This window comes from Vicugna pacos, chromosome 10 (assembly GCF_048564905.1).
Source record: "Vicugna pacos chromosome 10, VicPac4, whole genome shotgun sequence".
Lineage (NCBI taxonomy): Eukaryota > Metazoa > Chordata > Mammalia > Artiodactyla > Camelidae > Vicugna > Vicugna pacos.
This window is the reverse complement of record NC_132996.1, coordinates 5,069,813-5,092,253: the sequence shown is the minus strand read 5'-3', so window position 1 is coordinate 5,092,253 and position 22,441 is coordinate 5,069,813. Positions and strand designations below refer to the sequence as shown.

The 22,441-nt window shown below is 39.2% G+C and overlaps 1 protein-coding gene across 3 annotated transcripts in view; it reads left to right on the top strand.

The window, feature by feature from the left end:
• Positions 1–13,974, top strand: part of DYNC2H1 (dynein cytoplasmic 2 heavy chain 1) — a 265,953-nt gene extending 251,979 nt beyond the window's left edge. For all 3 annotated transcript variants that reach the window (XM_072968893.1, XM_072968892.1, XM_072968891.1), the window contains exons 88-89: positions 3,911–4,027; positions 13,430–13,974. In XM_072968893.1, the coding sequence (XP_072824994.1) occupies positions 3,911–4,027; positions 13,430–13,588 (276 nt within the window). In that variant the 3' untranslated portion in view covers positions 13,589–13,974. The remainder of the gene's footprint in view (positions 1–3,910; positions 4,028–13,429) is intronic.
• The last annotated feature ends 8,467 nt before the right edge of the window (positions 13,975–22,441 follow it).

The window sequence follows — 22,441 nt, the reverse complement described above, 5'->3', positions numbered from 1 at the left end:
GAAGAGGGTACACACTTCACATACAGCTTGGAAATGTGAAAACCAGTACCATTCATTGTTTATGGATACGTGTATATTTCTTTTTTGATTGAAGTATAGTCAATTTGCAGTGTGTCCATTTCTGGTGTACGTTTCTTGTTTCATCCTACATACACATGCATGTATTTGTTTTCATCTTCTTTTTCATTACAGGTTACAACGAACTAATGAATATAGTTCCCTGTGCTCTACAGTTTGTGTTTTATCTATTTTATATATAGTGGTTAATGCTTGCAAATCTCTAACTCCCGATTTATTCCTTCCCACCCTCGTCCCCCCGCCCCCCCGCCCCCCACCGTAACCACAAGTTTTGTTCTCTATGTCTGTGAGTCTGTTTCTGTTTTGTAAACAAGTTCACTTGTGTCTTCTTTTTTCTTTTTTGGATACACATATATTTAACATATATATATGTGTTATAATATACAGTCATATAAAACTGTATTCGGGACTGGGTTGGGTAAGTGCAGAAAAGAAACAGGAAAGGCAAGGTGTATACAGAGGACCTCAGCGGTATCTCTTATTGTTTATTTGCTTAGAAATGCAGAACAAACGTGGCTGTATGTTCAAGTCTAGTAGAACTGATTGGAGGGAAAATATAAGTTTAAAAATATTTTTAGGATTTTCTGTATGTTTAAAAAAATCTTTTAATTTTTAAAAGAAAATTTCTAGCAAATAAAGCCATATTAAGTTACCAAAATAAAGCTCTGGGTTTAAAGTGAAATTCACTATTAAATTCAAGTGAAAAATCAGAAGTGTTCAGGAAATTCAGCATTGTATATGCCATAAATTCATGGCTTTAACCATGTTTTTAGTGAACAAAGTCACTACTGTTACTGTTGCTAAGCCCTTTTGTGGTGAGAAGCTAAGAGCTGAATCCGATCTTTTACTTAATGAACAGCCTTTTCAAAATAGGCTGGGTCGCGGTGGTGATTTGACCTGTTCTTAGGCAATTGTGGCCTGATCCACACTATCCCTTAGTAAGTGGTTTTGAAACTATGAACAAAACAGAATGGTGGCGGGGAGGGTTTTTTTCTCCCTCATACGTTTGTAGCTGCCCCCTCTGTTTCCAGTGTTTTAATCAGAGGTTCAGGTGTGAATAACATTGTACAGATTTTTTTCTTTCTGACTTAATGATTTTATTCTGTTGCTGACCTGTGAAACTGAAAGGTATGCGTTTATAAGCAAATCAGCAGTAGTTAGAGAAGTGGTATTATGACAAGAGATGCACATTAGGTGCCTTTCACTTAATTCTTGGCAGTGGACTCACGTAGTACATGCGTACAGATGTCAAGAGGCAGCCTCAGCACTGTGGTTCTTTTAAAATAATGCAAACAAATGAGCTCTGATCTCAGTCGTTATTGCTTTGCATCCAAGGGATATGTGTCGTGGACAATAAGGTCCTAATGACCGGAAGAGACTTCTAACCAACTTTTAGTAGAAAGTATGAAGTATGCCCCATAAGTAGGTGTAAACAGCATTTTCATCTAGTTTACCATTTTAAGGGGGTGAAAATGTGGAATTACAGCATTGATAAAATTGGAAAGCGTGCTCTAACACATCACCCAGCTCTGTCAGGTCTAAGTGAGGTGATGACATAGTCTCAATCATCTAGGGTAAATCTGGGGAATATTTTGCAAAATTAAATATTATAGGCAAAAGTGCCTCGACTGAAATTATCCAGATAATTTCCAATCAAACCTTTGTTTTTCCTCACTGAAACGGATACCCTCTGTATAAAATAATTCTACATGTCTAGAAATTAGAAGATGGATTAGATTAAATGAACAATAATAGCTAATACTTACTGGGGACTTACAGTAGATACCAGGCAGTTTTCCAAGTATTTTAAATTTAATGTTAGAGGGAATTCTTACTTCCCACTCCTGCTTTTTTGTTTTTGTTTTTGTTTTTTCCCTGCGTGGAGGGGTATTTACTAATGTAGATGTTCCTAGATTCTCTCTACCTTCTACTTGACTCCTCTCTTTGCAACAGAGGCATCACTTTATTCTGATTATGGGTTTGAGTCAGGAACCCAGGGGTGAACACTGCACGTTCCTCACGCTTTTCTTTTGGGTGTGCACGTTCCGCTCTGCCCCGTCAAGGCCGTCTCCGAGCCTGGTGCCGCTGGCTCCTCCGCCCGGTACTGTTACGGCTACATGTTAAGCCGCCGAATTCCTGAGTGTCATTTTAGCAAGTCCATTTGCCTGGAGACCTGTGATACCCTCCCAAGGATCTTTTTCAAAGTAAAGGTGATTTCTGGGGCCTTCTGCTTTGACTCCTTCCATCAATGCCGAACTCTGTCTGGTTGGAATAAGGGTAACATTTGTTGATACCCCTCCAATCCCTGACGTATTATCACGTTGTTACATAAACAGTAGGCGATTGCTTTTTGACATTCTTATGTTTTCATTCTCTTTTCTTGAAATTCCAAAGTAGGGGAACGATAGAGGGTGTGGAGAGAGGAGCAAATTTAGAAGATATTTCCTGGAGGTGGTGGGACTTGGTATTTGATGGCATGTGGGAAGTTCAGGAGGAGGAACCAGGCATGTCTCCCGGGTGTCTGATTAAGCAGCGAGATGGTCAGGCATGCCACTGACTGAAACAAGGCCCCAGAGAAGAGTATTTCTCCTCTTTCCCACCCCCTGGTTAGGAGAGGAAAACAGTGAATTTACATCTCTGTACATGCATATTACATAGCCAGGTTGTGACACTTTTACAAATTTCTGTAGAAACTAATTGAACTCAGAACTCAATGAAATTTCCGGAAGAGGCCTTAGAGGAATGATCTTGCCTGAGTTTCTAGCACTGAAATTCTAATTTGCATGTGTCAAGGCCAGAGTGCTTCGGTGACTCTTGAAGTAGCCTGCATAACAGCACATCGGGGGCACAGCAGAACGAACACTGAACTTAGGGGTTCCGTAATTCTCTTTTTATCCAGGTCTTTCCGTTGGTTACGTTGCTTATCTTTCCATGGAACAGAGCCTTACGTGAAATGAGCTAATCAAAGCTACATGTCAGGGCCCCCTCTCCTAGGACCCCCTAGTACCAAAACCATTTCTAACTGTAAGATAGCTGTCAACTCAGAGCATTCCCTTGACTCTAAAATTCTATAGTACTTTCATTTGTATGTGAAAACTTTAAAAATACCATATGATATTTGTAAGATTGTTTATATTTTCTATCAAGTTTAAATTAGAATATAGATGTGGGTCTGAATGCAAAATGCAGACTACACTTGTTGCCTTTAGATAAACTCAGTAGATTAATGCTACAGAAACTAAAAGCATGAACATTTTTAAGGAGAAATATGAAACTAATATTACCAAAAGAATTACGTTTTTACTTATATAATTTCTAAATTGTCCTTTATACTTGTAGAGTGAGAGATTAATTAACTCTTCCTTTTAATTCTTCTTTCAGCTCTGCATGACATGTCAAGAATTTTTCAAATTAAACTTTCTGAATTTTGTTCTGTTCCTTAAAAAATGATGTCAGACATCCAAGCAGGGAACACATGTCTTATTCTCTAATAATGCTTTTCTTTACTCCTCCTGGAAAATGAATAGCTTTTTGGCTTTTGTCATTATATTTCTATTAATCTAATGCCAAGGCACAGGCCATATAGAAGTATTTTTTTCTAAAATATTTGGTAAAGTTGAGAATTCAGTCTAAAGGAGGTTCACAGTGAACACTGGTTCAGATCTTTACCGTCTTTGTTCTCAAATATGATACTATAATGTTTGTTTTCATACGATTTGGAATATGTAGTCACAGTGGAAAGTGTTGCCTTTAGTCTGAAGATACAGTCCAGTAACTCCTGCCATGTCAGGCTTTAATACGTATTTTAATGGTCTGTGTGTTTCTGTGACAGATCAGCGGCTTGTTACTGGAAGGGTGCAGTTTTGATGGAAATCGGCTTTCTGAAAACCAGCATGATTCTCCTAGTGTATCGTCAGTTCTCCCCTGTTTTATGGGATGGATTCCGCAGGTAATGCATTTCTCACAGATACAAGTTTTAATTTGTCAGTTCATTCTTAGATTTTTATCTTTTCAATAAGATATTCTTGGCCTATATATTTTTTGTTCACTTTCCAATCTCACCTGTATTTGAATGAATTTACAGTCAAAATATTGTGTCCTTTGTAATTTTTAAGATGTATAGGGCAGTTTAAAACCTTCATTTTGCTATAGAAAGAATAACATTGTGGTTTTTAATTTTTAAGTAATTTATAGCCTAATAAAAAAGCCTGAAGTGGTACTATGAGCTACCACATGTTTAGTTTTCCTGTTATTTTCAGCACTGTGCTAAACACTGTGTATACTCACCTCAGATACTCTTCCGAGCAGCCCTGCAAGGTGGTTATTATTATTCCCATTTTCAAATGAGGAACTGTGTGCTCATGTAACTTCTCCGTAGCTTGGCATGCAAAAATCAACAGTATTAGGATGTTAATATACATCTGGCTTTTACATCATAACATGCCTCTGGGCTGCTGATTGGCAGACAAGGAAAACTGTCTTGACAAAGACGTATTCTGTTAACTTTTTCCCTTTCAGAACCTTCAGTTGTTGAAAAAACTTTCAACAGTAGAATTGGGGGATATTTGCCTTTGAAGTAGGACATAGCTGTAGGTGAAGCACATAACTTTTTCTTAACACGGAAAGTTAAAAAGATAAGTATGAATATATGTAAATAAACTTCAAACTTTTGATCTAATTACCAACAAAACTACTTCCTTTACTGCTTACTACGAGATAAATGAGTTTTCTAGTTGGGAAATGGTCCATTGAACTTTCCAATCATTGTCATTCTTTTTGTAAAATAACAAAATCAAAAGCATCAGAATATTTATTTTAAAATAAAAACTCATAAAGCTGCAGCAATAATTAGTAGTCATTGCTCAGAGGGATTGTCTGACTTAAGAGAACATGCATTTTTTTGAAACTCCCCATTTTCCCTCCGTATCAGCTTCATTTTCTCTAGCAGTGGAGTAACATAATAGACACAGAGGGGAGAAGTTGAAATAATCTGTATTTTATTTCAATCTGTCTATTAATTCCTGTAAGAAATTTACATCAAAAAGTTGGCAAATTAGGGATTGCACACATTAGGTATGTGCACCGAATTGAAAGTTACATGTAAAAGTTAAGGTTGGGATTCGCTAAAGGTTATAGCCATACATACAAAGTTGTACACGATAACGGAGGAATTCAGATGAGTCCAGAGTCTATGAAGTGTTAACTCTCTGGCAAACAAAATTAAAAGCCACGTAATGACCTTGATGGGGGGGGGGAAGTAGGACATGTATAAACTGGTTCACTTAAGGAGAAACCCCAGCAGTCCAAACAGAGCCTGGAGAATAACTGAGTAGGCATAAATACAGAAGAAAGTGAGATGGAGCAACACCCACATAACTGACCGTGCACTAAATGCAAATCAGGAATGTAATGTTGTTGTGGATGAAGCCAGTCTGTTGCTGGGTTGTATGAAGAGCAACATAACACGACAAGACTTGGAATTTAGCCCTCTGCGATATTTTACTTTAAGAATTGTTTCTGCCCATTTTTTTTATTGAAGTACAGTCAGTTACAATGTGTCTGTCTCTGATGGACAGCACAATGTCCCAGCCATGCATTTACATACATATATCCGTTTTCATGTTTTTCTCCATCAAAGGTTACTACAAGATAGTCATTCTAAGTGACATGAGCCAGAAAGAGAAAGGAAAATACCCAACTTTATTTACCCCACTTTGAAAAATCAGAATCAGAATAGAAAGATAAAAAAAAAGGCTCTTTACATAAAGAGAGGTAAAATTAATTGGAGTATTTAGCCAATAAAAAGATGACTGAAAGATAATCTGAAATTTTTATTTTTATAAAAGGGATTTTTCCCCAAGGCTTTTGCAATTTTGAATAACACGAGAAGGAAGGATTTATGGCATTTCCCCACCTCTTTTTTCCCGACCTTCCTTTACAGTGAGCCTCCTCTTTCCATCTGACCCTCCTGCTTTCAGGCTGCCTCTTCTGTATCAGCTGAAAAAGCAGAGACTATAAGGCCTGTTGCTAAGTGTTTCAGAACACAAAATTTTGGAGTCTAGTAGACCGAATTCCAGTCCTAGCTCCCAAATATATGAGCCAGATGATTCGGGGCAAATTACCTAACCTCGCTGAGCCAGCTTCCTCATTTGAAAGTGGAGATAGTGATGTTTCTGTAGGACCGCTTTGAGGATTAGATAAGTTCCTGTGTGTAAAGTACCCAGCAGTGCATCACACATGGTAGGTCTAACTGGTCCTGATGCCAGTGTTTTTCAGTGTTTTTATTATACTGTGGTAATAATGATCTTATTTCATATAGTGCTCTACTGTGTACTGAGTGCCTTTGCTCATCATTAAATACTTGAGTTCTTACATACCTTATTCTCAACACTGGGCTTAACAAAAATAAACCTCTTTCATCAAAGGGTCTTCTGTTGAGTTGGGGAGCAAACAGGTAAAGCAACGATCGCAGTTCAGAGTCACAGAAGTATAGTCACAGAGGTTTGCATCAAAGTGCTTTAGCAAATGACGGAGACCCTCAACTCTGTTGTGTGTAAGTAGATGAGGGAAAGTCAGGGGACCTCACAGGGAGAGGAGGCAGCTTCTCAGAACCGTAGTCACAGTAGGAGGAAGAAAAGTTCAAGGACAGATTCAAGAAAGGAAGGGGCAAGGCATTCCATGTAGAAGGGGAAGCATTCTTGAATGCGTGGAGGTATGAAAAGAATTCAGGTTGTTCTGGGAACTGGGATACATCTGGACCGTGTGGTTCATACGGAAGAGTGGGAGGGGATGTGATTAGAAAGGAAGGCTGAGACCAAGTATGACAAGCCGCGTAGCCACACCACAGAGTTCAGGCTGTTATGATCCGTAGAAAACCATGAAGAGTGCAGAACAGGGGTGTGATAAGATCAGATTTGTAGTTTTAGAAAATCAGTCTGGCACTGAGACAGCTGATGATTGGCACAGGGTGAAATGCAGTGACACTTGCCTTTCACAGCAGTCCTCTGCATTTGGTAAAGCACTTTTTCGCTCTGTTTGGCTGGAAAACTGAGAATCTGGGAAACTGATTTGTTAGGGCCCCCCCAGTGGTAGCACGAGTGTTTAAACTAATAATTAGCATTTGTTTTATTGATTAATTGCCAAGCACTGTGCAAAGTGTTTAGAATACAAAATATTTAGACTTAAGTTTAAAAGATTATGTCATTGTGACCAAGATGAAGATAACATATTAATAGGTAGGCAACTGAGATTCAAAACCAGGTGCTCGCTCTTAAATCTTAGGCCTCATACTGAGCCAACCAAACGGTATAAACCAGAGTCTGGAAAACGACAGCCCACAGGCCACATCCCGTGTGCTGCCTGTTTTTGTGCAGCCCATAGCCGTGAAAGATTTTTACATTTTTAAACTGATGAAACACTCAGAAGGATAATATTTCACGACATGTGAAAATTATATGAAATTCAAATTTCAGCGTCCATAAAGTTTCATTTGGAAACCAGCTATGCCTGTGTGTGTAGATGTTGTCTGTGGCTGCTTTCAGACCCCCACCGCAGAGCTGGGTATGCAGTGTGTCCGAGACCACACAGGCCATAAATCCTAATACGTTTACTGTCTGGCCTCTTCAGGAAAGCTTGCCAACTGTCAAACTATCCAACTCTCCAACTTATGCCTGAGTTAAACATTATTTTGTTCAAGAAAGCATTTTTTTTAGGGCAGGTATGTCTGTTTTTAATAAGTGTTACAGAATCTGGCAGAGGGGCATCAGTATTTTAATGCATTTTTAGCAAGAGGGAAGGAACCAGCATAAAATCCAAGGAACCATCATCATCAATTTATGTAAACAAGAAAGAAGACTTACCACTTACTCTTACCGCTACTTTATTGCAGAAAGTTCAGAATCCTTTGGTAAACTTGGATAAAATAACAGAATTCAGAACTTTGCTGGCTAATCCCTTTTAGGTATGAAGGGTTTTTTTTCACAAATTAGTTCCATAATATTATCTGACACTTAATAGTCCTCAGTAATTTGCAGAAACGCGCCCAGCAACCTAGTAATCTGAATAACAATTCTACCAGATAGATAACAGATAACACCTACATTTTTTAAAGAACGTTTTAGGTTGCAGACGACTGAAGAACTTCTTTGACATTGTTTTAATATGTGGCAATTCCTAGCAGTGGAGATGAACAACACATTCTAATAAGCCTTTTACTGGGGGCCCGGGGAGGTCTACCGTTGGCTTCTGTTATAAACGTGATGTATGTTGCCAGTCAGCAAAATCAGGAGTGCTCAAGTAGAATTAAAAGGAAGTGAAGGCTGGTGGTAATATTTTCCTACTTGTTCTGTTCACCATTATCTGTGTGCCCTAAGATACTATAACCTACACTCACGCTATTCTTTTATGCATTCATTCATTCATTCATGATGCAGATTCTTAAGATTGTTCCACTTCCAACTCAGTGCTTTGGGTTAAATTAATACTGGTCCAAATTAAGATTTCCCTAGTGGATTTTTAATCAAGAAAGGATTTACTGTTTCCAAAGCATTTCCTTTAAAGTGTCCTATACTACATTATTCTCCAATGGTTCTCTAAAAAATTGATAAACAAATTTAACTTTGGAAATTCATGATGTATTTGAGACTGTTAAAAACTCTGAGAACTCCCGAAGTTTGCCGAACACGCAACCCTTTTCACGCACGTGCACCCCACCCTCCGTCTGGATCTCGTGTTCCGCGTGACACAGTTTGGGAAACACCACCTTGTGAGGTCCATCAGTCTTACGTAATTCCCTGTTCTGACATTCCACAGGAAGTCAGTTTGCCTTTGTTCTATCTTCCCAGTAAAAAAATATTACTTAAGGTTTATCAGCCCCACAGTAGCACAGAAATCCTGAACCAGCCTGAACCCCACCGGCCCGGACCTTCAAACAGGTACCACAACTGGCACAAAGAAATCAGAAACAACTTCATTATAGCTGTGAAATGATTACACAAGCCACTCACAGTAAGTCTTTTCTTGATGTTAAAATATTTTCATCATGTGTATGAGGTGCTATATCCTAAAACCTCTGCCTTATATGCAATCTGGTTTAAAAATAACAAATATTTAAGTAATACTTTTCTGTGTGACAGGTTTTTTTCCCCTTAAGGACTTACGAAAGCAATGTTGTTAGCATCATCCTATTGAAAAGTATGAGGGCAGTATTTCTCTACCAAGATACATTTTAAGGAGTAGCTAGACGTTCTTGACAGAACAAAGTCTATCAAGATACTCACTGTTGGCAGGTTCTTTTGTTCCTTATTTGGAGGTAGTTATTTTTTTCCAGGGTTGCATGACTAATGATGCAACTTTTCTGTATGTTGAACCTCTGGTTTCCTAATACCTTCTTTTCTAAAAAAATAACCATTCATCGACTTGGTTCATAAATATTCAGAAAGCAAATGTTAGAACAAGTTGGTTGGACCTTATGCATGAATATATTTCTGATGAGAAATGTTTTATTTTAATGAAATTTGAGTTGATACTGGCCAGATAGTTAACAGAATTAACTGGGGTGACTTGGGGTTTTTTTGTTTTCTAGTGTTTTATTTTGTTATTTTCTTTAGTTTATTGACTAAATGATACTGAATGGCACCACTTGCCTTTGTGAAATGTCTTCTTCTGTGCGTTAGCACAGTGCCTTCTATTTGTAGTCCGTGTATACATTTAAGTCACTTTCCCTGGGGCCTGGGCATGAGCACAAGTAATCACAATATATAGATTATTAATTAAATTTTAATTATGTCAGACTAACTTGTTTACATGCAATGTAATGTGCAATATTTGCAGTCTTCCTAATATATGTCCTTTTTTGCATTAATTGAGCACTTAGTGGACTTATTAATAGTTATCAATAAAATCTTAGTTTCATCCAAATATTTCAACCAAGCAGGGTCTTAATTAAGCTTTGTCTGTTAAGAGAAGCAATATGGGAATTGTGTTGTAAGAATTTAATTCAGCAAAAGAATATTTCTGGAACTTGTGTCTGCACAAAGTATTGTAGCTAATAGTGAGAATGCCGAAGTACTTAGCCCTGCTACTTTGGTTATTTGTTTACTGGTGGCCTAAGAGCAAGTCCATTTAATTTTTTTACAGGAGGTTAATAACATTTACCACGTGAGAGACTGGGAAATGGTAAGCACAGGTTTAAGCGGCAGCTGTGGGGCTTTGCTTTTAAAACACTGTACGTTCCGCTGGAAACATTTGCACCCTCACTGAGAAACAGCCAGAAAGCCGCAACCCAAAGCAGGTTGGAAGGACCTGGAAATGCATACAACAAGCAGCAGATTGACAGCGAACATGCAAAGGATCAGCTTTGCATTACTCTTAACATTTCTAATTTAAAGAGAAAATTGCTTAGCATTGAAATGAAGAGATAGAAGATCTTCTGAATAGAAAGGAGAAGTGTTATAAACCATTTCAATGTGATGTTTTATTTTTACTTTTGATCACAGTAGTTATGGGAAGCAAAGCAAATATCAGGTGGCAGAGGAAGATAATATAAGACCATTCCTGGGATTATAAATAGACATTCAGAGATCCAGATCATTTCAGTACAACAAATATGTAATGTTTGTCTGCTCTTTGCTGAAGAATTTAACGGCGATACCAAAAGAAAGCCTGCACTAAGGTTATTAACTTTAGGAATGGCTGAGGAGTTCTGAAAATTACAGGAATTTCTGAATCTTAAAGCTTTGCTGTTTAAGCAGAATAGAAGGGGGAAGAGCTTAGGCAGTGACTAGTAATGGTTGAAAATTCTCTTTAATTCAAATTCTGTATTTTTCCTGAGGGCCAACTCAGCACTCATTTCTCTCTGTTAATCATTGTTAGGTTAATGCATCGCAGGGTAGTAGTTTGTTAATTTTGATTTTCCAAAATACTCATTTTTCCAAAAAGTGTATTCTAAATATTGGATGCGTATGTTGTTTCTTAAACTGAATCTTAAGCTTCACAGAAGTTGATGATTTTCTCTATTTAGGTATATATTGAAACGCCTAGGCTTTATAATTCCAGGTGCAACGTTGGCACATAAATGCTGTTAAATGAATGAGTGAATAACTGACAAATATGAACAGAGAAAACCAGAAAGATTCAGGACAGATGGGCTTTTTATCTATTTGAGTAATTATTCTTCATAGAGAATGACTTTTGTCACATGTAAATCAGGTTACAGTTTACGAATGTTAGGAATGAGTGAGTTTTTAAGGGACTCACCTGATTTATATCAAGGACTAGGGAAGTCAGAACAGTGTCTTCATGTGTGCTAAGGGGCGATGGAGATAAAGACTGGAAGAGAGAATCAAAATTTCATGTAATACTCACCTAGACTTAAAAGTAGAATGTTTGTTTCTCATTTTTTCATGAAGAAAAATATTTTCATTTCTCATCCTAACACCATCCATGACATGAGGTAGATGGTAAAAAGCTGGGATTTTTTTTTTCTAATTGATTTGAGAATTAGTAGGGATTAAAGAAAAGTTATGCATATGTAGTCCTAAGAGTTAGAGACATGAGGAGCTCCTGCCCCGTCATCGGAATCACTCGGCGTTCTGTTAGGTGGACAGCGTTGTTCGGGGAGGGAAACTGGTGCTCAGAGGGGAGTCTCCTTAGGGTCAGGGCTCCTGAACGAGTGCTCCTGAGCCTGGAAAGGACTTATTTCCATAAATGCTGTTGTCTTCCCTTTTGAAAAGTAACAGAATAGCAGAGATTTTAGGTGCTAATATTTCAAACGCCAAGACTTTTTTTCACCTTCACTACTACCTATGGCAGCTTTGCTTAACTAAGTCACCCTCGTGAGTTCTCCATGGGTTTCTGATTTGTCACTTACAAAATTCTGGAGTGAAGCTAACTTTTCTCAAGTTTTGTTCCAGCTCTTAAAAAATAATCCATTTACTGAATAAAATTATACAAATTCAATAAAAACATTCATCCCAAATTTGAATTGGAATTACTTTATGAACTTCTGATGTTCTTCTTCAAAAAGTACTATTTCTAAGATCCAGTCAGTGAAAAATCCAAGAGGGAGAATGACAGACATTCCTAGCACCAAAATTATGGGATAGTTTCTCATTAAAGGAACCAAGGATCCTCAGAGTAATGGCTAGTTTTTGATTTCTGGGACAGGAATTATATAAGATGAGCTTATAACACAACATCGTGACATACTAGAAGGTAAGAAAACTGCTGAAGACAACTAGGGGCATATCAAAAAAACAAAAAATACAAAACCTCAGGAGCCAGCTTTAAAGACTGACAATTTGAACGTCAATAAGATAATAATCACATTGCACTGAAACATCAGGTATGTTTAAATCCACCAGTTCATTATGATACGTTCAAAAGGGGCGGGGTCACTGATCACCTTTATAGTATACTAGGGAAGGAATTCATTGTTTTAAAAGCACATAAATAGAGGGGAATTGGATAGAATTATCCAGCCTTTCCTATATGAACTGTGCCTCATGGTAATCAAAAGGTTGATAAGTGGAAATTTCTTTTTATCGAATTTCTGCCCAGAAACGAAGAAGGAATGATAGAATTAGTTTATCATTTTGTAATCTTGAATATAAATAATGATCATCAGTGGCTTCTAGTATCTAAAAAGAGACACAGCTGGACATTATATGTCTCCTGATGGAAGTATACACCAGTGTTTTTACCAAACATTGAATCTGAATCTGAACTCACCTCCAGATCCACTTTACAAGAGTACAGGGAACAGAACATAACGCCATGCGAATGTAGCCAACAGAAGTCAGAATGCGGGAAACTCTTGGTATAGCTCTTCAGCAAACAAATTGCAAGGAAAAAAAGGAGAAAAAACCTGTAAATTTAGGAGATTTAAGAAACACATCAACAAACTGCAAAGTATGGGCTTTATTTGAGTTATGATTCTTACCAAAAAATCTTTTAAAAGTTACAGGATAATGAGACAATGGGTATAAGATGATATAAGAAATTGTTAATATTTTTGTGTTGATAGAATTGTGATAATTTTATATTTTATTTAGAGACATATTTATGTATTTATAGGTGAAATTTTATCATGTATAGGATTTGGTTCAAAATACTCCAATATTTGGGACCAGAGGAAGGTTATGAATGAAACACTCTTGGCCACAAGGTGGTCCTTGTTGCAGCTGAATGGTGAAGGTTTATTATGCTCGTCTCTATTTAAAACATTTCATAATAAAATGTTAAATAAATCTTATTTGGAAGGGGTTTGTGTTTGTAGCTTTAGTTATCTAATGATCAGCTTCAACACAGTGTATTGCTGTACTTTAAAACAAAGTTAATTCTCGTTAACCAGGGCGCATATGGTCCGTACTCCACTGACGACTGCATATCTCTGCCTGTTTACACCAGCGCGGAGAGGAGTCGTGTGGTGATCAACATCGACGTGCCATGTGGGGGCAACCAAGACCAGTGGATTCAGTGTGGAGCGGCTTTATTTCTAAAAAATCAGTAGACTCTCATGACAATAGAAGCTGTCTTCTCAAAAGAATTACTGTTTAAGCTTTAAATAAAATATATGGTCAGTATATATTTGAAGTGTTAGTTCAAAATATTAGCATATAGTTGTCCAGTGTTGTTTATCTGTTGGGTTTTTGTCTTAGTGCGTAACGACAGGACCAGGTACCTTTTAAAGTAATAACTTAATGGAGTCAATGTTAACATGGAGAATCCCTATGTAACATTAAATATTTCTGTGAGGCAGCTCACTTTTCCAGTGGGTCAGAAATTTATGTTTTAGGTAAGAGGTTTAAAAGTGTATTTAAGGAATCAGTAAATAATATTTTGGCTATCTTTTTTAATCATAATTATTTAATAAAATATAATAATATTTCAATCTTCCATGGTTTTAGATATATGTATATAATCTTTTTAAACATTGAAGGATATATTATATTTTAGTTACAATATGCAGAATCTCAGAGTAACACAAAAGAAATGGGGAATAATAGCACAGAAACCAGGATAAGGATTTTATAAATAGAATACTTAAAGGATGAAAAGTCATAGTTTCTCATGTGTATGAATTTTACTGTTTATATGAAACAGTAAAATTCAACAATGGTTTGAAGCTTAAATAAATATATTTTATATTCCAATTTTAAAGTTTCTGAGCAATTTGAATTACATTCAGAAATCCTACTTTTTTTTTTAGTTGAAGTACAGTCAGTTACAGTGTGCCAACTTCTGGTGTACAGCACAATGTTTCAGTCATACATATACATACATATATTCACTTTCATATTTCTAATTAACTTTAATTGTATTGCCATTTGTATCAGTCTGGGTCCAATCAGGAGACCAAAAAACAAACAAGCAAAAACCTACCCTGTGATATAAACAGGGAGAGTTTAATATAAAGACATGTTAAGCCGTGATGAAGGAGTAAATACACGATGTAAGAGAACTCTGCCTGGTTCCCCAGGGCGAAGGTGAGTGCCCGCCGTAGAACAGACTTGGAGGGGCGAGCCTCCCGCAGCCTGGGCTTCAGACCCCATTGGAGAAGGTGCATCACAGCCTGTTGGATGGCTGAGAAGTTCCCTGGTTTCCCTAGACCAAAGCTTCCCTGCAGTTCCAGGCAAGCAGGAAACAACTCTCTGGGGCAAAAATAAGCCCCAGCCAGTGAAGGAGGTTGTGAGCATCCAAAGGAGGGGGGGTGCCTCCAGAGCAAGCAGGGGACCCGTGGTTACGCAGCGTGAGGAGAGGGCTGCAAAGTGGTGGATGCTAGCCCGGGCTGGCGCTCCAGCATCAAAAGGCCACCACGTTCTGGGTACGTGGCAGGGGCAGAGCACCGCTGTCCTCCTGTCCATACCACCGGCCAGTGCTGTACCATCGGAGCCAGCAGGAGAGGCCACTTGCTCCTGCAGTGTCCCTCCAGCTTTCCCAGCTGAGAAAGCTTAACATCACATGGGAATTCTGGGCATCATCACAGAGCCGGTGTCAAAGTGGGTTTGAAGCTGAGAGACAACACGTAACTAAAACTGACACACTTTTAATATTGAGTATTAAATAGCTTTATTCAGTCAATAAGTATTTATTGAATGTTAGATTTCAGACACTATGCTAAGCAGTGAAGGTACAAGGACTCCTGAAATCTGTCCTCGTCTTCATAGCCACGTCCCACTGCTCTATCCCTATTTCCCTGACCATGCCTGGCGTGAAGTAGGGGCCTCGCACATATTTGTCGAATGAATAACCCAGGAGACAGAGGTAAAGCCCAGCTCATGGTGTGCCAAGTAGCGTGGATAATGAAAGTTACAGAGTCCCATGGGACCACAGGGGTAGGAATGATTTTTTCCCCCTCTAGGGAAAGGGATGGAGCAGGAAATAGAGCTGAGCTTTGAAGACTAACTGAAGTGTCAACCCGGAGGAGAAGGGCATCTCAGGCACTGGGAGCAGCATGAGCCGGTAGACGGAGGGGTGGAAGCACTTAGAGGGCACAATGTAGGAATAACAAGTGGCAGAAAATTAGCCTGAAAAGGTAAATTGAATTACTTATCAGGGCTTTGAATACCGCACACGAGTTTAGACATTTTTGCGAGTATTTGGAAAATACCAAACGTTTTCAGAAGAATGGCATAATCCCAAAAGAATCCTTTTTAAAACTTAAGAATTAAGTCTATTATTTGGATTTAAAGTTGTCTTATTTAAATACTCTCCTTTTTAGTTATGACTCGCTTGTATTCTAGCGTTTATACTTTCTTATAGCTTACCTCTTAATTTTCTAAACTCTAAGTAGATTGTTATCCTCATTTCACAGATGCAGGGGGTAGAGGCCTAGAAGTTGGATGACTTGACCAAGAGATCATCTAAACAGTATTTATACATCTTGTATTTCTTTATGGGTTAAGGCAGGCTAAATAACAGGAACAAACTCCCAAGTCTCAGGACCTTAACACATAGGAGGTTATTTTTCACTCATGCAATAGAGCAGCAGTTCAGTTTCATGGGTCAGTTCTCCGTGGAATCATTCGGAACGGAGACGGGCGTCAGTCCTGCCATCTTAGACATGTAGCTTCCAAGGCCGGGCATTGACACCCCAGTCAGCTAGGAAAGGGAAAAGCATGCAGGGGTCCACGTGGAAGGTGTGCGCCATGTCTGGAAATGTCACACATCACTCACATTTGCATTCCATTAGAGAAAATGTAACCACATGGCCACATCTAATTTCTAGGCTGGTGGGAAATGGAGCCCAGCTGGGAGCTTGAAGAAGGGAGAGAGGGCGGGGCTGGGGAGGGCAAACTCGCTCTCACCACATCCCCGTCCAACAAAGAAAGAGCCCATTACTGAAGTGCCTTCCGTACAAAGGCATAAAATGACTGAAAAATAGTAAAAAAAAAAAAAAAAAAAAAAAAAGTAAAGCCTTTAACGGTCTTCTGATGTCAAAGCTTGTGCTTGTGATTTACAATACTTACGTTCAGTAAAATAACATGATCCAGACATAGTATTGTTATATTCTCTTGAGGCTGGACATGAATATAAATGCTAAGATAAATTATAACGCAGTTTTATATAAAACATGAATTCACTAGAAATAACAAGCTGAGAATAATTTGACTATAATATTATCCTGTTCCACACTCTCCGGTTTATTTGTGATTATTTCTCCAGTGTTAAAAGTCTGTTTTCTTTTCACAAGATGAACCACAGTTTTATCAAATACTGCCATTTGTAGCATTTTGTTTTAAAACCAATATTCTGTATGTGGTCAATATATAATAACAATAATAACTAAGGCTTAGATAGCACTGGGCACTGCTGGGCGCTTCTCCAAGTGATTGAGAGATGGTAGATAATTAGACAGATAGATAGATAGATAATTATATTCATTTATGATGTCCATTTTACTAACGAGAAAAACAAGACCAGGTACGTGACTTGCTCAGCCAGTAAACTGGTAAAGCGGCAGGGGCGGAAAGCCCCTCTTCCAGCGCTCCCTGCCCTCAGGGAAAGGACAAAGGCAGCAGGGCTGAATGCTCTGGCGAGTATCAGCTTGGAACTGAAATTTACTGAAAGGACTGAGCCAGGCTGTTTCAGCGCCACACGTTGATCCGTTCTTCATCTTGACAAATACTTGCTACAGCAGAGTTTCTGGCGAGAAGATAAAACGCACTGACGGTGCCAGTCAAAATACTTTGTTAGAGTGCGTATTTTCGTTGAAACGTCACCTCTGCAAACCTTAGGAAGAGAAAACCGGAGAAGAAATGCTTAAATTGCAAACTCAGCTCTCAGAGCCATCAGCCCAAGCTCCTTTACTCCAGGTACTGAGTGCCTGCCGTCTGCAGGCTCAGGGCTGTCCAGGCGCCGTGAGGGCTTTCTGACCTCGTCTCCTTCACCCATAAAGGCAGTGATGCGATCAAGACCATTTGTGTTTTTATTTTCCTTACAAAGAACCCTGTGAAGTATGTCAAACACAGATATATGCAATGTATACGTGAGCGCGTGTCCTAACACACAGCTTAAGAAAAAGAACGCTTACTAACAGCACTCACCCTCCTTGATGTGTTTTCAGTATCGCATTTCCCGCTCTCCACCCAAGACAATTACCCTAAGTTTGGTGTTTATGATTCCCTTGGGTTTCTTCACAGTTTTTCTCAGTAGGAATGAATCCCTAAGCCACAGTTTATATTTTTGCCTAACTGGACCCCGTGTTGGGTCAGGCCCTTCAAGACGGCTGTTCCCTTGCTGTCTGGGCATCCCCCTGCTCGACCAGTCGCTGCTTCACTCACGTGACTGCCCAGCCCTCTTAGTTACAGGGCTTAACTAATCGCAGGTAGCTCAAGGCCCCCCGAGGTCAATTCCCCCTGTAAATGGCAGCCCCCTTCTCCCCCGAGGGGTGACGACTGCTCCACGTCCCGCCTGCCGTCTGCCGCCCACAGAGGGGCGTCGCCCAGGACCACTTTGCTTCAGCCACGTAAGGTCCCCTGTAACAAGCCGCTGGTGTCTCTGTCACCGTATCTGGGCTCCATCTTTGGTCTCAAGACTGGGCAGCTCCCAGGCTTGCAGGCCTACAAGGTGGGTGCAGCCCGACACCCCATCCCTTTTATGTGGTTTCTATTTTTATGAAAATGGCACCTATTTGATGATCTTTCTTTTTTTCAGGGTGAATGTACGAATTGACCAAAATTTCCTTATCCAGTCTCCTTTTGAGGAACATTTTAATTGCTATGATTTTCTTTTAACTACTACAAATTGTGCTGCTGTAAACATTCTTAGTAAATCTCCTGAGGTGCGTGTTACAAGACTTGCTCTGGGGTGCCCACCTACTAGGGAAATGGCTGAGTCTCCAGGAGGAAAATCATCAGCTTAAGGAGATGGTGCCAAATGATTTTCCAAGGGATTAAATGATTTAACATATACAAAGTACTTGAAAGACTGCCTAACACTAGTTTTATTATAATCATAATTATTAATGTGATTGAACCAATTTGCAGTCCCACCAGCAGTGTATGTGAATTCTCATCATTCTGCGTCCTTGTCAATACTTCACATTTCTGCACATCTGATAGATATGAAATGGCATAACATGGTAGTTTTAATTGGCACTTCCCTATTTACGAATAAAGTTAAGCAAAATTTTTCAACTGTTTATTGGCCATTTGTGATTTTGCTTCTGGGAAATACTATTTTTGTCTTTGACCCAACTTTTCCTATTGAGTTGTCTTTTCTTGTGTTTGATTTTGATGAATAAAATTTTTTTGTTTTCTTTGTTTTTTTTACTGGAATGCAGTAGAATTTTTCAGCCTTTCATCTGGCTTGTCTTCCCAGCACAAGGTGGTTAAAATGACAATATTTTCCCCTTACAGTTTAAAGTTTTACTTGTTGTTAGTATAATGACCTCAGACAGTAACTTTAAGGCAGATAAAGCTGTGTGCAAATTCAAAATTCAGTTGCATGTGATTTTTGATATCTCTAACAGTTACATGATCCTAAGAAAATGAAAGAATATATCCATTAATTTCTGTGCAAGGAAAATATAGAACTCAAACACAAAGTGAGCTCCCAGCAGGATTTTAACTGCTGGGCAGGAGCTTCATGCAAACACACTGTGGATAGCTTATGTGGCTAGGTTTTGCGGGGAGCTGGCTGGTGCAGGTTTTTAAAGCCAAAACCATAAACTGCTTCAAGCTCAAATTAGGCTTGGAATAAAGGGTTATGTCTAGAAGGTATAGTGAAGTAACAGGCTTTGCATAACCATAAACTAACAGTCTGCTCTGTTACTAATTCTAGCCCCTCTTCTGAGAAACCATTGCTTGGTTTCCTGACCACCAGCCATCTCACCAAGTCTCACGCAGACTTCGGTGTCCGTAGATGCTTTTTCTTCTGGTTAAGTTTACGATTTGTCAATTCAAAGGTCTTTTTGTTGTTATCAATAGAACACACATTTATATATTTTAGGAGTCCACCAGTTTCATCATGAGACAGGAAATTTACCTATTTTACGGTATCAAGTGTCTTTAGAGGTGTACTGAAAATACATGTAATTAAGAGCCAAAGAAATGAAAAACCCAATCATGTTCAAGAGTTGAACTGCAGATGTATGGGTAGATAATAAAGAAAGTAAAATGTGTAACTTACATTCATAAGTGAGGGCTTCCTGTATAAAAGTTAAATTTTGAAGCTCATGATATAGTGATGATAAAAAAAAAAAAACAACAGTCAGTATAACAGCCAGGACAATGAGAGTAACTTTCTGGATCCCCACAGTCCAGGCTACTCTCCACAGGGCGCCTGCCTGGAAGCTGTAGGAGACAAGAGGTCCGAGCTCCATCCAGGGGAAGGATGGGGGCAGGAGGACCTGGAAGTTTGATGATGGTCCTACACGTGCCCTGACATCCCCATCTTCACGTTACTCATTCTGTCCCTCACCCCAAGGCTTCCTTTCACATCCTCCCGATAGGTTATCTTTCCATGTGAACTCAGACTGTACCTGGAATTGCATGGCTCAAGCCAAAACTAAGGGCACAGGAAATAAGGGGAAAGAGATTAACCATCTTTTTCCAAGAACAAGCAATTTCTGTGCCAGCTCACTTCTCTGGGGCATGGTCTCCAAGCCGGGGAAATAGAACACTTGGTTACATGTGGCAGAATCTTACAAGAGGCTGAATAGGGTGCTTCTTTAAGGAGAGATTTGTGCAAGCTTAAACACTGAGGGCCTCAAGAATTCATTTTCTAGGTCAAGTAGTCCACGATAATAACAGTAAGGGTCACGTATGGATAACGCTGTATCATTTGCAAAGCAATTTTTGCATACATTAACACGACCCTGTGAGGACTGCAGGCCAGTCGTTACACCAGAGGAGTCATCTGTTTAAGACTTTCAGAGCTTAAACAGCTTGTTCAAACTCAGGACCCCAAAAGGTTCACCTCTAAAATCAACTTAAAACACTTCTACCTCACACTGCCACCCGGTGGGAAGGACCCGTTGGCCAATTCCATCATATGTTATGCCTATGGATGGGCGGAAAAGATTCTGATTCCTTTGCTAGGAACTTTCCTTCCGAGAGCTCTGTTTTCTGAGGATTTCTCTAGCAGAAATCTAGGAACATAGCTGTTTTTCCTGAGACTGTAGACCCAAGACTTCATGGAAAAAAGAGATGAAAGTCAACCCTTGGAGAACTCAGGATTGAATAGCCACAAACTATCCAACAGGTAGACAGACCATTTAATGTGCTAACTGAAGACTTGTCTCAAAGGAGTGTGTGTGTGTGTGTGTGTGGTTATCTACATATAACCTGCTCTCTTAGGACTTGCTTGTCAATTTGTCAGCCCCCTCCCCCATTCACTCCCCTTTCACTGCCAGAGGTCTTTCTGTTCAGAAAATTTTCTCTGTACATCTTAGCATCTCTGGCATTAACATACATGGCTTGATTCCAGCCCTGACTGGCCAGAGGTTAAAACACTATAAAGTTTAAGCAAATAAAAGCCCTGAAAAGAGAATTTCTACATGCAAAGAAGAGACTATAGCCAAAAAGAAAATGAAATGAGTAAATACACACAACCTTAAAAAAACAAAATATTTGCAACATGTAGGTTTCAGATCCAAAGCGTCAACATGTAGATTTCTTTTGATTCAGAAACATGAGCGCAAATTCTTGCTCTGTCACATGGCAGCTGTGCACCTCAAGACGGTCATTTTGCTGTTTGTTTTTCAGTTTCTTTATCTCCTGCTTGGAGACAAATATCCCCAACCCTCAGAATTGCAGTTAGTGTAATAGACAATATTGTGATAAATCTCCAGCGCATAATAGGAATTCAATACATAGCAGCCGTGTTAAGGATATGAACATGTTTATCAAAGAACTTTACTAGACCTGACATTTCTTTATTCACAAATAGCTAAATTCTTGTACAAGCATACTTTGTTTTATTGCACTTTGCAGAGATTGCGTTTTTCACAAATTGAAAGTTTGTGGCAACCCTCTCTCACTTTAAGTCAACAGCCAGAAAAGATTAATCTTGGCAAGGAAGGCATGTAGAAGACCAAGACTGGCTGAAAGCTATGCCTCTTGCACCAAATGGTTAGCTAAGTTGCAAAGGACAAGATCTTGAAGAAAATTAAAAGTACTACTCCAGTCAGCACACAAATGATAAGAAAGAAAAACTGCCCTATTCACTGATATGCAGAAAGTTTTAGTGGTCTGGTTAGAAGATCAGACCAGTCACAACATTCCACTAAGACAAAGCCTAACCCAGAGCACGACCCTGACTCTCTTCATCTCTATGAAGGCTAAGAGAGGTGGAAAAAACTGCAGATAAGGTTTGAAGCTAGCAGAGGTTGGTTCACGAGGTTTCAGGGGAGAAGCCATCCCCATAACCTAAAAGTACAAGGTGAAGCAGCAAGTGCTGATGCGAAAGCCCCAGCAGGTTATCCAGAAGACCTGGCTCAGATAATTTACGAAAGTAGCTCCACTAAACAGCAGGTGTTCAATGTAGGTGAGATAGCCTGCGGCTGAAATACATTGCCACCTAGGACTTTCATAGCTAGAGAGGAGAAGTCAATAACTGGCTTCAAAAGACAGAATGACTCGCTTGTTAGAGGTTAATACAGCTGGTGACTGTAAGCTGAAGCCAGTGCCCACTTACCCTCCCCAAAATCCTAAAGCCCTTAATAATTACACTATATCTCCTCTGCCTGTGCTCTTTACTTGGAACAATAAGGCCTGGATGACAGCTCATCTGTTTACTACATGGTTTACTGGCTAATTTAAGCTCATTATTCAGAAAAAAAGATTCCTTTCAAAATACGACTGCTCATCGACAACGCACCTGGTCACCCAGGAGCTCGGATGGAGATGCGCAACCAGGC